The 14,877-nt window shown below is 39.2% G+C and overlaps 1 protein-coding gene and 1 long non-coding RNA gene across 7 annotated transcripts; one reads left to right on the forward strand and one right to left on the reverse strand.

Annotated features, from left to right (window-relative positions):
* Positions 1–5,638: 5,638 nt before the first annotated feature.
* Positions 5,639–11,707, reverse strand: LOC115160720 (uncharacterized). Of its 6 annotated transcripts, none has more exons than XM_029711064.1 (7): positions 11,383–11,707; positions 9,594–9,716; positions 9,290–9,388; positions 8,855–9,069; positions 8,311–8,420; positions 7,927–8,202; positions 5,639–5,947 (listed from the first exon to the last, which is right to left on the reverse strand). In XM_029711064.1, the coding sequence occupies exons 4-7, from the start codon at positions 8,979–8,981 to the stop codon at positions 5,669–5,671; spliced, it is 792 nt and encodes a 263-aa protein (XP_029566924.1). In that variant the 5' UTR covers positions 8,982–9,069; positions 9,290–9,388; positions 9,594–9,716; positions 11,383–11,707; the 3' UTR covers positions 5,639–5,668. The 6 variants fall into 6 exon arrangements, with proteins under 6 accessions (XP_029566924.1, XP_029566941.1, XP_029566916.1 ...); XM_029711081.1 differs by lacking the exon at positions 11,383–11,707 and adding an exon at positions 10,393–10,630 and having other exon boundaries at positions 9,605–9,716; XM_029711056.1 differs by lacking the exon at positions 11,383–11,707 and adding an exon at positions 10,393–10,630.
* Positions 10,713–12,481, forward strand: LOC115160760 (uncharacterized). The gene is made up of 4 exons (XR_003869112.1): positions 10,713–11,441; positions 11,696–11,818; positions 12,001–12,063; positions 12,309–12,481. It is a non-coding gene; the product is annotated as an uncharacterized LOC115160760 (long non-coding RNA).
* Positions 12,482–14,877: the final 2,396 nt, after the last annotated feature.

A 14,877-nucleotide genomic window follows, 5' to 3' on the forward strand; every position in this document is an offset into this window, starting at 1 on the left:
CTTAAGTAGTACTTTAAAGTAGTTTTACTTAACTACTTTACACCACTGCTGGAGAGGAAGTAAACTGCTCAGGAATTTCACCATGAGGCCAATGGTGACTTTAAAACAGTTACAGAGTTGAATGGCTGTGATGGAGGATGGATCAACAACATTGTAGTTACTCCACAATACTAACCTAATTGACAGAGTGAAAAGAAGGAAGACAGTACAGAATAAAAAATATTCCAGAACATGCATCCTGTTTGCAACAAGGCACTGAAGTAATACTGCAAAAAATGTGGCAAAGCAATTAACTTTTTGTCCCTAATACAAGCGTTATATTTGGGGCAAATCCAATACAGCACATTACTGAGTACCACGCTCCATATTTTCAAGCATAGTGGTGGCTGCATCATGTTATGGGTATGCTTGTAATAGTTAAGGACTGGGGAGTTTTTCAGGATAAAAAAGAAAGGGAATGGAGCTAAGCACAGGCAAAATCCTAGAGAAAAACCTGGTTCCGTTAGACACTGGGAGATTAATTCACCTTTCAGCAGGACAATAACCTACAACACAAGGCCAAATCTATACTGGAGTTGCTTATGTAACAATTGCTAAACACTCTAAACACTATGTTTAAGCTTAAACTCTATTGGACAAGTTAGGTTCGCTACTGGAGCAGTAGGGAGAAATTAAAACCACATAACTGAATAATTTAGAAAAATAATGCCGGCGTGTATTTTGTAAATAAAAATACTTAGAAAAAAATTAATCACCTTGAGGAAATATTGATATGTGAAATTTGTACAATGAGCTCAATATGAATGAAATACATCAACAGTACAATAGACTTAGATACTGGCCAAATATCCTGCCTATAGTTTACTAGGGTGCACCCAACTCTATCTTAATCTGAGGGTCTCTCAGATTTCAATGGTCAAAGTTCAATAGCAATACAATAAACATGAATCCACAGAAAAACACAACCCAATTCACAAATACTGACTTATAAACCACTATGACATGGGTCAAATAAAAATAAAGAATAAAATAAATATATGGCAAGACTTCACAATGGTTGTCTATCAATGATCAACAATCAATTTGACAGAGCTTGAAGATTTTTTTTTATAATAATGGGCAAATATCGTACAATCGAGGTGTACAAAACACTGAGAGGCTTACCCAGAAAGACCCACAGCTGTAATTGCTGCCAAAGGGGATTATAACATGTATTGACTTAGGGGTGTGAATACTTATGTAAATTAGATATTGTATATTTTATTTTCAATAAATGTGCAAAAATTTCAAAAAAACATGTTTTCACATTATCATTATGGGGTCTTATGTGTAGATGAGTGAGACAAAAATATATTTAATCCATTTTGAATTCAGGCTGTAACACAACAAAATGTGAATTGAGTCAAGTGGTATGAATACATTCTGAAGGCACTGTATCTGCACATATCTGACATAGCACAACATTTTCAGGGACACTTTGGGCTTGTGAGGGCTATATTCAGAACTACTGGCAAAAAACTATACAACAGTACAGAAGAATCATTTGTTAAACTATTTTTTTCTCCAAAAAATCTATTTTATCAATTAAATAATGGTTCTTATTCATGTACAACAACAAATCAAAATACCCAAAAATGACTTAAAACATACATTTTAAATGCAATATATTTTTATTACTATTCTAAAGTAATTATATTCATTTACAAACAGAAAAAATAAGTCTTCAAAGGTGGCAGTCTCCATGTGATCTCATTTGGTGATTCAATATCTGCTGCTTTTATTCAATGTCACTTGGTTTAAGAAGTAGTCCTCGGTCTTAATCGACACAAACCTCAGTGAGTCCGGAATGTGTGTAGCAGGGCTTCTCGGTTGCCTCGTAGTTGGATGCCTCAGTATTGTGAGATACAACTTCGGCTAGCTTGGTGTCGAATGGGTTCAATGCCACCTGGATGGCAGGCTCAGAGTCAGGCACAAGAAAGTTCTCTGGGATGCTAGGCAGAGGTGGCTCACACTCTCTCAGGCTGACGGCACTCTTTCCGGGTCTCTTTACCGTTTCAGATTTGTCCTTGGTGGAGGTTGACTCCTTTGACTTGTGCAACTCTTTTGCCGAATTGTCAGAAATGTGGGCACACTGTGGTGTGGATGATGCCTGTTTCAAACCAAAGTGTGAAGATATGCTCTCCCGAACTCTGGACACCAGTGTCTGTGGTTCATCGGTGGCTGGTTGTCTTTTCTTCAGCCTGGCAGCGGCCATAGCATCAGATCTCCTTCTAGCCTCCTTGGAGATTCTCACAGCATCATAGAGAACCACTATTACGATGAAGCCATAGAAAAAGATCCCCAAAATCAGGTTCACCTTCACAAGTGGCTCGGAGTAAGAAGGGTCGGTCAATATGTTGACTCTGGGTTTGATCTTCAGGGTGCTCTTCTGAGCTTTTGGAGCTGAAGCCTGAACATTTTCTTTGAAGACGTCATCGTCACCATGTAATGCTGTTTGCTTGTAAGCCAGTAGATAAGGAATAAGTTTCTCCACAATCTTCTGGGGGACTTTAGCTTTACCTGTGAAAGTATCATCTTTCACCCTCTCAAGTTGTTCCAGCATCTGGTCCACTTGCACCATTTTGGTCAGTTTTGCAACATTGGGGATGTCCTGAACAGGGTGGTCCTTCACTGGCATCAAAGGCTTGTGCTCTGGAACAGAAATCAGGGGCTCCACAAGCTCCGAGGGGTACTTGGCAATTTTTGAGGAATATCCTTTTGTCAACTGGCCCACATTACCTGGAGAAGAATCGTCTTTCACCCGTAAACTCTCAAGTTGTTCCAGCAATGTCTTAAAATTGGTCTCTTTTGTAGCGTCAGGGTTGTTCCGAACAGAGTGGTCCTTCACTGGCATCAAAGTCTTCTGGTCCGAAGACGAAGAAGCCAACACATTTGTAGCAGCAGGCGATAGGAGACAGAAAATAACAGCCAAAAATAACATCTTCATGTTGCACAGCCCACCTTTCTGGGCGAGCTGTGCCATTTTGATGAAAGAAATTGTCTTTCAAAAGTAGGCAGTACAAATTACAAGTCAAACTACTAACTGGTCAGCTGTGCTTTGTAAAAGTGATTTGGGTTTACTGTTCACTGTCAAAGATACATAAGATATGGACCCAACATGATGTAATAGAAGAGTCGATTATGACATCAAGAGTTCCAGAATGTTGACAGTGGACAATCAACAACTCTGTAACCTGCTCTTCATTTTATTCATTAATTCAGATAATTAATGAATCTGTAAGGTCCCTCAGTCGAGCAGTGAATTTCAAGCACAAATTCAAGCACAAAGACCAGGGAGGGTTCCAATGCCTCGCAAAGAAGGGCACCTATTGTTAGATGGGTAAAAATAGGAAAAGCAGACATTGAATATTCCTTTGAGCATGGTGAAGTTATTAATGACACTTTAGATGGTGTATCAATACACCGTCACTACAAAATACAGGCGTCATTCCTAACTTAGTTGCTGGAGAGCAGTGTGGGAAAAGTACTGAAACGTCATACTTGAGTAAAAGTAAAGATACCTTAATAGAAAATGACTCAAGTAAAACTGAAAGTCACCCAGTAAAATACTACATGAGCAAAAGTCTAAAAGTATTTGGTTTAAAATATACTTAAGTTTCAAAAGTAAAAGTATTAATAATTTCAAATTCCTTATATTATGCAAACCAGCCAGCACAATTTATATTTTATTGTTTTATTTACGGATAGCCAGGAGCACACTACAACACTCTGACATTAATTTACAAACAAAGCATTTGTGTTTAGTGAGTCCGCTAGATCAGAGGCTGTAGGGATGACCAGGGATGTTCTCTTGATAAGTGCGTGAATTGGACCATTTTCCTGACAAAATGTAAGTAGTACTTTTGGCTGTCAGGGAAAATGTATGGCGTAAAAAGTACATTATTTTCTTTAGGAATGTAGTGAAGTAAAAGTAAAAGTTTCAAAAATATCAATAGTAGTGACCATTGACCTCATGGTGAAATCCTTGAGCGTTTTCCTTCCTCTCCGGCAACTGAGTTAGGAAGGACACCAATGTCTTGGTACTGACTGGGTATATTGATACACCATCCAAAGTGTAATTATCAACTTCACCATGCTCAAAGGGATATTCAACGTATGTTTGTTTTGTTACCCACCTACCAATAGGTGCACTGCTTTGCGAGGCTTGGGAAAACCTCCCTGGTGTTTGTGGTTGAATCTGTGTTTGAAATTCACTGCTCATCTGAGGGACCTTACAATTATCTGTATGGGCCGGGTACAGAGATGAGGTCGTAATTCAAAAATCCTGTTAAACACTTATCAGATGAGTCCATGCAATTTGTGACTTGTTAAGCACATTTTTACTCCTGAACATCATGCTTGCCATAACAAAGGGATTGAATACGTATTTACACAATACTTTCAATTCATTAATTTGTAAAAATCTCTATAAACATAATTCCACTTTCACATTATGGGGGATTGTGTGTAGGCCAGTGAAACTCAATTTAATCCATACAACAAAATGTGGAAAAAGTCAAGTGGTGTGAATACTTTCTGAAGGCACTTTTAGATTGGCTCTTCAGGCAGTCATTGTGTTGCTAGCCTTGTACGTAGCATGTAGCTAGCTCTGTATGGCTGTGTATATTTGAGTATTACCAGTTAGGCTATTCTGCTTTTCTCTGGTAAACAACACACCTATGCTCAAGCGTGAAATCATGTTTCACAATATACTAAAATAACTTTGCTATTATTTAAGTCATGTTGGAATTTAGAATGTTACACTGCACAATTTGCAATGAATGAGAATTATCTTTGACGTAACTCCTTGCTAACGAACCACAAAGTTATACCAAAAGTCGGTTAAATGGTTTATATGCATTTCTATTAAGTCTCTCCCTCTCCATTTTGGGGGAAAGCCTCATGAAAAAAAGATGGACAACCATCCAAATAACAAAGTAAACTCCCAGTCCAATATCCAAGAAAATATTTAAATCTGATCAAATCAGTTAAAAGTGATGATCCTAGTGAAAATTATTTCTTTCTTTCACTTGACAGTTAGACGTGTGTAAAACGTAACATTGTTGTATCAGCCAGGCATGCCTTCAACTTTGGTCATCAAAAATAGAAACTCCCCCTTCATTTGTGCCCTTCAAAAAGAGGGAGGGGGGCAATTGATTCTATTATTGGGAAATATATAGAGTTCAACTTATGATACAACTCAAGCAATAATTTATAAAAAAGCCTTTCTCTCAAAATATCAAATGGAATGGATACGTAAGAAAATGGTGCCGACAGATAGGGCTGCAATGCTTCTAGCTTACAAGCATTTCACTACACCCGCAATAACATCTGCTAAACACATATATGTGACAAATACAATTTGATTTGAGCTGTTTGGTTTTCCCTGAAAACAGGTATGCACACACACAACATACTGTGACTTCAGTCCGTTTTCCTATGACCCTGTGATGCAGCCCACTGGACAGGCCAAGCAAGGTCTTTCTCTTCATTGTGGCAGGGGTGTGTACATGTACAGCCATTGGGTCTTACAGACAAGCCATAGACTGGCACTGCCCCTTCATGTCTTAGGAGGGGTGAGGATAGGGAGGGCACTTCAGATATTCCTCCTCCATCCTTTAGTCTGTTTTTACCCCCTCCATCCTCCTTCCCCCATCCCCCTATCTAGAAGGGAGGGCGTTTGAGTAATGTGGCCCCCACAGGGTCCCTCTGGGATGGTGTTGGGCGCCTCAGTTCGAGGCACTGCTGTGTATGCGCTGGAGGTGGAGGGCGTGGAGCCCGATGCCAACGGCCCAGGACCGGTGGCCAGGGCCTTGCGGAAGGGGGGCATGAGGAAGGGTTCTTGGGCCAGCTGCAGCACGTCGATGCGCTCCTCCTTGTGGTGGGCGAGGTAAAGGCGGATGAAGGCCTGACGGAGAGAGAGATAAAGGCACCGAAGTGAGATGTTTATTTGTTTTTTAGGGGGTAGATCAGCTTTAATATCGCATATAGATTGTGGCTTCCATCAATGTAATTGTCTGCATCATTTCCAATCCCCCAATAGACAGATAGATGGGTAGATACACACACACAGAACCAGATAAACATTTGGACACACTACTCATTCAAGGGCTTTTCTATTTTTAAACTATTTTCTACATTGCAGAATAATAGTCTACACATCAAAACTGTGAAATAACACATTTGGAATCATGTAGTAACCCAAAAGGGTTAAACAAATCAACATACACTGCAAAAAGTCAGCTCTCAAAAACAAAAAAAACAAAAAAATGCAGGAAATATTACCTTAAATAAGTGTAACGCTTGATGTAGTGGGTGTGGAGTAAGGCGCAGGAAACAAGAGCGTTTGCTATCGTGCTTTAATAAATGCACCATCAAAGAGAGTATACACCCAAAATAACAACAGGGTGTAATCAAAATACAATGACCCAAAAACACATTCCACTTACACAATACACAGTGCAAGAAAGAAAAAAGCCCGCACACAGAACAGGTGGGGAAACGGGCTTAAGTACCCAACTAATCACTAATGGAACACAGGTGATACCAATAAAGTCAAAACCAACAGAAAAGGAAAAAGGCATCGGTGGCAGCTAGTAGGCCGGTGACGACGACCGCCGAGCGCCACCCGAACAGGGAGAGAGAGGAGTCACCCTCGGCAGGAGTCGTGACAATAAGCAAAATTATCTGCTAACAGAACTGGAAAATTTTACTTGCCAAGATGTTTTAAACAAGTAAAAATATCTAGTCTCAAAGAACGCACAGATATCTTAAACCTAGTGCGTTTCGACTAAAAACAAGTAATTTGTCTGGATACAAAGAAAATATTTAAGAATAATCTTCTGAATATGTAGGAAAATGTGCTTAAATTTAGAAAATGCTAGTGCCATCATCTTGAAATAAGGCTGTATGTTTAGTAAATATATCTTAAAACCAGTACAGCTACACTAAAAACAAGTACATTTGTCTGGATACAAAGAAAATATTTAAGAATTATCTTCTCAATATGTAGGAAAATGTGCTTAAATTTAGAATCCAATGCTATTGCAATCGTCTTGAAATAAGGCAATATGTGTCACGACTCCTGCCGAGGGTGACTCCTCTCCCTGTTCGGGTGGCGGTCGTCGTCACCGGCCTAGTAGCTGCCACCGATCCCTTTTTCCCTTTTCTGTTGGTTTTGTCTTGATTGTTTGCACCTGTATATGATTAGTGTTTAGTTGAGTATTTAAGCCCGTTTCCCCACCTGTTCTGTGTGCGGGCTTACTTTCTGTTGTCGACTGTTGTTGATGCAGTGGTACGTGTTATTGGATCATTGTGTTTGTTGGATCACACCCAGTTGTGTTTTCGTGGGTGTACTTTTCTTTTATGGTGCAATTCATTAAAAGCCCGTTAGCAACTACTCCTGTTTCCTGCGGCTGACTCCACACCCACTACTGCAATCGTTACAATATGCCAAGGAATTTACAGAAAAATAGCATATTGTGCTTAAAATAATTAATCCTCACTAAGATAAATGTACTTGTACTACTACTAGAAATGAGATTGGCTTGCTTAATAAATAGGCAGGGTGTTTGTTGTTTATTATAAGAAGGTTTAAAGCACTGTTATGTTTGGTATCTTCCCATTGGTCTTACATTTTCACCTTGACCACCAATGGCCATTGTTGTTTTTGCATCTTTTGTTCTGCCCATATCAGCCTCTGGATATACTGAGTCCTCAATAAAGTGAAAAGAAATTAGATTAATTTTCTTTTTTAACTTCTTAAAGGTTATCGGATCGGTTCTTGGATGGGCCAGTACACACAGTTCTGTTATTGGGACCAGAAATGATTTTTATTATTATTGTGTAACCCTAGTCAGTAATGAACTTTTTCCACTCGGCCATAACCTTTTTATATGAAGAAGTCACGTCCCGGTCGTGGATGGCGTACGAGAGGACTTCTGTCTGCAGCACAGAGAGGAGTGTGGCTATGCACTTGGGATATGTGAGGTGAAAGGCGTAATAACGCGCCATGAGATACGTCACGCTGGCATAGATGTCCTCTTTTGGGAAGGTCACCACAGGCATGGTTCCAATGGCCAGTACGCAGTTGGTTTCGCAGATAATCACGACAGGGCTGAAGAGTAGTCTCTCCTGAAGAAAGGTGTTGGGGTCTTCTGCAGACTGACACAAACACAAAGAGAAAAACAAATATGACAACAAAGACAATTCACACTTTTTGTATGTTATGGTTAAGTAATGAAAATTCTAATACATGCACACATTTCTTACCTCAAGGATGTGAAGCATAGCCTCACTTGCATGTCCTAACTTCTTCAGTGGAGCCACAGGTGATGGGAATATATCTGGTAAAGCCTTCATCATAGCGATTGAGTGCTTCACTGTTAAAAACAAAAATAGTTTCATTTGATTTACTGCAGCCAGTTATTTAAACAAAAATGAATCTGTTCATGGGATTCTCCATTGTCAACAGAGCCAGTAATTACCTTTGTCCAGCAGCGGTGGCTTCATTACCTTTTTGAACACTACATAAAACTGTGCCTTGTTGTAAAAGGTCCCCCAGCAGGTCTTCAGTTCAGGTATAAAGCAGTTCCCTCGATCGAGGATCCGCCGGAGTTCATCCATAACATGACAGACAACCAGACCGAATTCTCGCGAGCTCACTGTTTTACATTTGCCCGAAGTAGTTTACCCCCGTCCCTGCTATGGCTTCTCACGCTGCTCAGTTCCCACACCGCATCTCATTTGAGATTTGGTCTGGTGTTAACCAGGATAAAGAAGCATAGGCCTACTTAAAATGAATACATTTGCTTACATGATCCAGTTCTCTGAAGCAGAGATACAGGGAAGTATCTTGGTAGGCCTGTCCTGCTCCTTAGTAGCATCAGAGTCGATGAAGGCCCGTCTTGCTTGGAATTCAAGGTCCAGGAGCTGGGAAACATCCTTCTGGTTGGGTCTGGCCTTGGTTTTGTACATCTCCTGTAGAGTTTTATAATGTCTCGCCTGGTTCTGTAGGCCTCTCAGTAGTTTCTGATGCCAGAAAACATAACAAACCCGACCAATTAACATTTAAAAATGTAGACTGAAATTAAGACCAGTGATTCCGCTGGTACTACCCCCCCAAACCTCTCATTCCACAGGAAACACTGAAGACTAAATAGTCACTTGGTTTCTAGTCCCTCATTTAGAGTAGTAGTAGAAGTTGCATTTATAAGGAAACACTATCCACTATTTCAATTTGTGTACTTACCACCCAACTGTTCAACCTCTGGGGTGCTGCATCTAGATAGTGGGGATCTCTCCAGGTCCCAGAGGAGGTGCCTGGTCTACACAGGTCTGATTCTTCACCCTGTATAAGACATACATTTATTCTATAGTAATTATAAAGGCAAAGAACACCACACTGTAACAACAACCTAACAGCAAACACCAAAACAAGTAGATCTGTAGATACATGTATTGTAATGATGGCCAGGAAATGCTACTTTGATAACAGGAAACACTGTCTGCATGGTTAGATTAAATGTCTCCCAAATGTCAAAATCTAACATGACCTCATTATCACCATGAGTAAATCTCCAAATGGTTCTCCTTCTGAAGAAGTGCTCTGGACCGGGAAAGAGATCATGTAAATCCTCCTTAGAGGCTGGGCAGCATGTCTGTGCTTATATTAGCAGCTAAAAAATACATGAAACCACATGGAAAATAGTTAAGTAATTAGCAACTAAATCATAGTTTATAGACGCAAAGTGTCAGGTTGATATAGGTTATGAGACATTAGCATGCTGTCTTCCCTTTCCAGTTAATGCAGGAATGATTTACCAAGATAGCTCATGTTAGCTAACAAAATGAGTTTACTAGTATATCATGAACGTTTAAGTCAATTACTTTAAACCAAAAGATAGTGCAAGCTAATGAAACTAACGTTAACGCTAAATTGTCTCCCATATTGAAAACCTTAGTTAATCTTTGCTTGCCTAGCTAAGATTGTAGACAATGACTGACACCATCGATAATTTAGCTTCGCCGTCTTTGGCGCCATTTCTATTGATTTTCTATTGTCAATAGAAAGGGCGCCAAAGACGGCGAAGCTAAATAATCGACGGTGTCAGTCATTAGGGCACATTTACACCTCATTAACACTATTTCTGGCAATAAAGCACTCAATCTAACCAAAGTTCAAGTTTTTTCAACGAATGGCCGTTCGTGCAGTTATTAACTGCAAAAAGGCAACGTTACCTTGTTAAAATTAGCATGCTAACTTGGTTTGCCAACTTTCCAATTCAAATGAACGTTAGCTAACGTTAGCTTGCTAAGGAGAAAGGTAGACGGGTGTAAACAAATGAACATTACCTTTTAATACTGCGGTTGATATATGGTCCATGCCTGGATATGTGTCATCCATTCCATCTTCATTCATGGTGTTGTTAGATGACTCAAAGATTTGGACCGTATTTTACTTTTTAGTTTTTTAGGCCTCCCTTATTTAGCTAGATAATGTGATGAACGTACGTCAGTTAAGCAATATCACACGAGAGGGAGTGCTGAATATCAGCACGGCTGTGATTCGGTCGTAGGTACGAGGCCGCAGGCCAAAGATATTAATATTGCAGTATAACAGCACGACCTCGAGTGTGATATTGCTTTTATAAAACAGTTCTACAAGCGCAATTTCATAGTTAACAGTAATAAGCGACAACAGATTATGATTTGTTTATTTATTTCATCATTTATTTGGCTCCGGCAACACATAGTTCCCCAACTGGTCTGGGACTGGACTGTTGCCAAGCAACACATATACATTTTCCTCCACACTAGCTTGCTACTGCTACTTTGTGTAGGTCTACACGTTACCGTCCTCTCCTGACGACCATTCATCATTTAACTCAAATGTTATTTGTGGAAATATGTTCATATTTGCGGTGCGAAGTTTGTTACAATTTAAGATAGAGAACGATTGTTAATGTAATTAACGGTTATTAGAACACCTGTAAAGCGGAGTGATACATGTATAGTTAAAAGTCCCAGTGGTGTTGTTCTCTACTCCAATAAATTACTTGGTTTTATTATAAATACTGAACATCATTTTCACTTCTTTCCGCCCTTTTCATCGAAAGCAGTGGGAACGTTTTACTTGCGTTTAGTAACGTTCAAGATGCTTTGACGGTGCGTTATCTGCTGCGTTTTTATTACTTTTTCATTAAAACTGTTATTGAGCCATATCAATAGATTTCACAGTGGCAGCCCTGATTTCTGGCTGCTCTGTGGTATTGACGGATGCTCTGAGGAATATAGTGTACAATTCCTTCCATCATGTAAAGAGAAACCACCTTCAACACCTACTTGATTGCACCCGACCAGATGAACAGCCATCGGAGGAAAGCCAAGCACCACCGGAACAAGTAAGTAGCTAGCTAGCATTTTTTTTGTTCTCTGGATTTAAAAAAATAATTTAATGAACAGACGATACACGGACCAAAATCATACTGTCCATTAGGCTATTCGATCATTGTAGCCATAATGACTCTTATGGCTAAAGCTGGGTTGATGTGAAAATAATCGATGATAAATAGGAACAAAACACTTAAATAGCACTATTGGTGACACTAAATACAATTTCAAATAATCATCTGTTTCTTTGATGTGTGGTTCACAGGACAACATTCAACCCGATAGTCTTCTAGCTAACTCCAGCATCACTGATCAGCAACTCCATCCATCTGACTCAGATGATGGGCAAAGGGTCATTGACCAACATGGAGCTGTTACAGTGCAACAAGTAAGTTACTCGGTTGGTGGCAATCTACTGAAATTTACCATATTTTTTTAAGTACTTAGATTTACTAATAGCATTCATAGTCAGTCTTCACAACCACTTCTCCTGTCACAAACATTATACTTGTCATGAACTTGTAATGTCCAGCCTCAGGATACTACATTCAATGTCAACATTTCTTTTAGAATCTGATAACACATGCCACTGCTTTTGTGATAAATACCAGAGCCAAGCATCATCTCTCACAGGTAAGATGCTTTTTCTGAACAGAGCATTTGGTTTGTTACATTATGCAGAGCATTTTGTAGTGGTTCAGTGATGGTTGAGTTCATTCTCAGTGCTAGGTTGTCCACCTTACTATTGTTGATCCCTTATGTCCTTATGTTAATGAATATGTCCATAAGAAAATGTGAATATCATAGGTATACATGATGGTGTGTTCCAACCTCCATGATTGATGACATCCCCACCTCTCTCACTGTCTCATTTTCAGAAAGGTGTGAATGATATTGTTGCTGGGGTACAGCAGTATCAATCATCACTATTGGACAACCTCAGGAAGCAGATGGAGGCAGTGCTAAAGAAGCATTCAGGAAGCACATCAGGTCAACTTGAAAAAGATGCAATGGATATATTTGACAATTTCATTGACCCTTTTGCTGGCGTTGCAACACATTTAGACAGGACAGTGTTATTAAGAAGCTGTTTGGATGCAGAGGAAATTCCAATTGCTGGAACCATATGCAGGATGAAATGTGGAGGATCAAAAGACATTTTCATCAAAGACAAATTATTTTATTATGTACCATTAGTCAAAAGTCTAGAGCAGTTCTTATCACACCCAACGATTTTGTCTATGGTTGAAAAGGGACCCCAGATGTGCAGGGCAAGTTTTTTTCATGACATTGTTGATGGTACTCTTCTAAAATCACATCCCTTATTTTCAGAGAAACCAAATGCATTGCAGATTGTTCTGTACACGGATGAAATAGAGATCTGTAATCCACTAGGATCCTTTGCATCAAAAAACAAGTTGTTAATGGTGTACTACACCCTAGGAAATATAAATCCAAAATACAGTTCTAAACTGGCTGCTATCAGGCTACTTGCCATGGCTAGATCAGCAGACCTCCGTCAATCTGGTGTAGATGTAATATTGAATAGAATCATGGAAGACATGGATGCATTCATTGTACAGTGGGCTTAAAATGCTAACTATTAACGGCGAGAAAACAATATATGGTGCCATGGTCTCTCTCTCTGGAGACACCCTGGCACAACATGAACTAGCAGGGTTCAGAGGGTGTGGGCTTTGCCTACAGTAAGTGCAGACACTGAGTGTTCTTTTGAGGACATGCAGTCACACTTCAATGAGGATGCATATACTGAAAGGACATTGGAGAAGCATGTCAGACAGTGTGATGAAATAGAAAAGGCACAGACTGACTTGCTTCGCAACAGCCTGAGAACAACATATGGGATCAATAGAAGGAGCAAGTTAGTTGAATTCTCAGCCTTTGATATCATACAACAAACTCCGCAAGACATTATGCATGTAATTCTGGAGGGCATAGCCCCAATGTATTTTGAATCATCTTGTTGTGTCAGGACAGATTGATCTGGACTCAGTGAATTCTGCTATTCTTGGTTTCCCTTATTCCCCTCTAGATGTTAGCGATCGGCCATCCCCAATTTCTGTTAGTACATTAACGTCAAGTGATGGAAAACTAAAACAGTCATCTGGGCAAATGCTTGTCCTGCTAAGGATATTGCCATTTGTTTTGGAGAGTTTGGAAGTCAATGCATATATACGACTGACAATTGAGCTAATAGAGATTGTACAGATAGTATTTGCACCTGTTCTTTCCATTGTGACTGTGTCTAGGTTGAAGTTACTCATTGTAAATCATTTGAAGCATTGGAAGGAGCTTTTTCCAGACCGCAATGTTACACCTAAACAGCTTTATATGATACATTTGCCATCACAGATAAAGTCATTGGGTCCAATGGTTAGACATATGTGTATGCAGTTCGAGTCTAAACATTGTTCCTTTAAACAAATGGGCTTCCAAGCTCAATTTAAAAAATATTTGCAAGTCTTTGATCAATCAGAACCAAATATATGAAAGCTGCCAAAATGTTGACAGTTCAATGCACCCAGTTTTTTCAAATGAAAGGGAGATGGGACCTGTATCAGAGGTTAAAGATCTACAATAGTTACGTGGGAAATTGAGGGACTTCCTAGGTTTCAATGAAGTAAACCATGCTGTATCACTCAAATGGCTTGTAATCAATTCAAATAAAATACATAACTCAGAAGTCCATGATCTTTGCCAAAGTACTGAATGGTAATATGCAGAATTTGGACTAGTGAAAAACATATTTCTTGTTGATTCTAGGCTATATTGTTTGGAATATCAACCATTTCAAACTATACACTTTGATAGAAACATCATGGCTTATCAAGTTGAGGTCCCACACTTTGCACAGGCTACTGAGTTAGTGGATGCTGAAAAGCTGGTTGATTTTACCTCAATATTACACAATTAGCAACAAGAGCCAAACTTATGTACAAGTTAAATACCATCTTGGGGAAGTAATAGAATTGTACAACAGTTCAAATGACTCGGTGTGTTCCCCAGACATGAAAAGTGTACTGTCTTTGTTCTGTACTGTATTTTGTCTACATGATTGCTGTGCTGTGTGTAAGATTAACAATAAAACAGTGAATTCCATTTGGTCATTATCTGTTCTTAATATGTGAAGAGATGAAAAGGATAAGATGCTTGAAATAAGAAATTCAGACTTTGACAAATCAGTTTTGTACTTGTCAGTGTTGATCAAACAGCTTTATAGTTCTAGTTTCGAGCATTAAGTTACTCAGAACCAGTAACACAATCTCAGTAACAAATTATATTATCTTAAGATAATTAAGGACAAAAAAGCTTGAAACAAGTGAAATGTTCCAACATAAAAACTGGCTGACAAGAAATATATTGTCAGGCAAAAAACAAGCATATAGCCTTGATTTAAGATATTTAATTTCACTTAGATTTACATTT

Source organism: Salmo trutta, chromosome 2 (genome assembly GCF_901001165.1).
Source record: "Salmo trutta chromosome 2, fSalTru1.1, whole genome shotgun sequence".
NCBI classification, from domain to species: domain Eukaryota; kingdom Metazoa; phylum Chordata; class Actinopteri; order Salmoniformes; family Salmonidae; genus Salmo; species Salmo trutta.

Coding starts and splice junctions, on each gene's coding strand:
- LOC115160720 (XM_029711045.1), bottom strand. CDS start 8,664: ATGGATGAACTCCGGCGGATCCTCGATCGAGGGAACTGCTTTATACCT. Junction 8,421..8,525: donor GCCACCGCTGCTGGACAAAG/GTAATTACTGGC, acceptor TGTTTTTAACAG/TGAAGCACTCAATCGCTATG. Junction 5,948..7,926: donor TGACTTCTTCATATAAAAAG/GTTATGGCCGAG, acceptor TCTCTCCGTCAG/GCCTTCATCCGCCTTTACCT.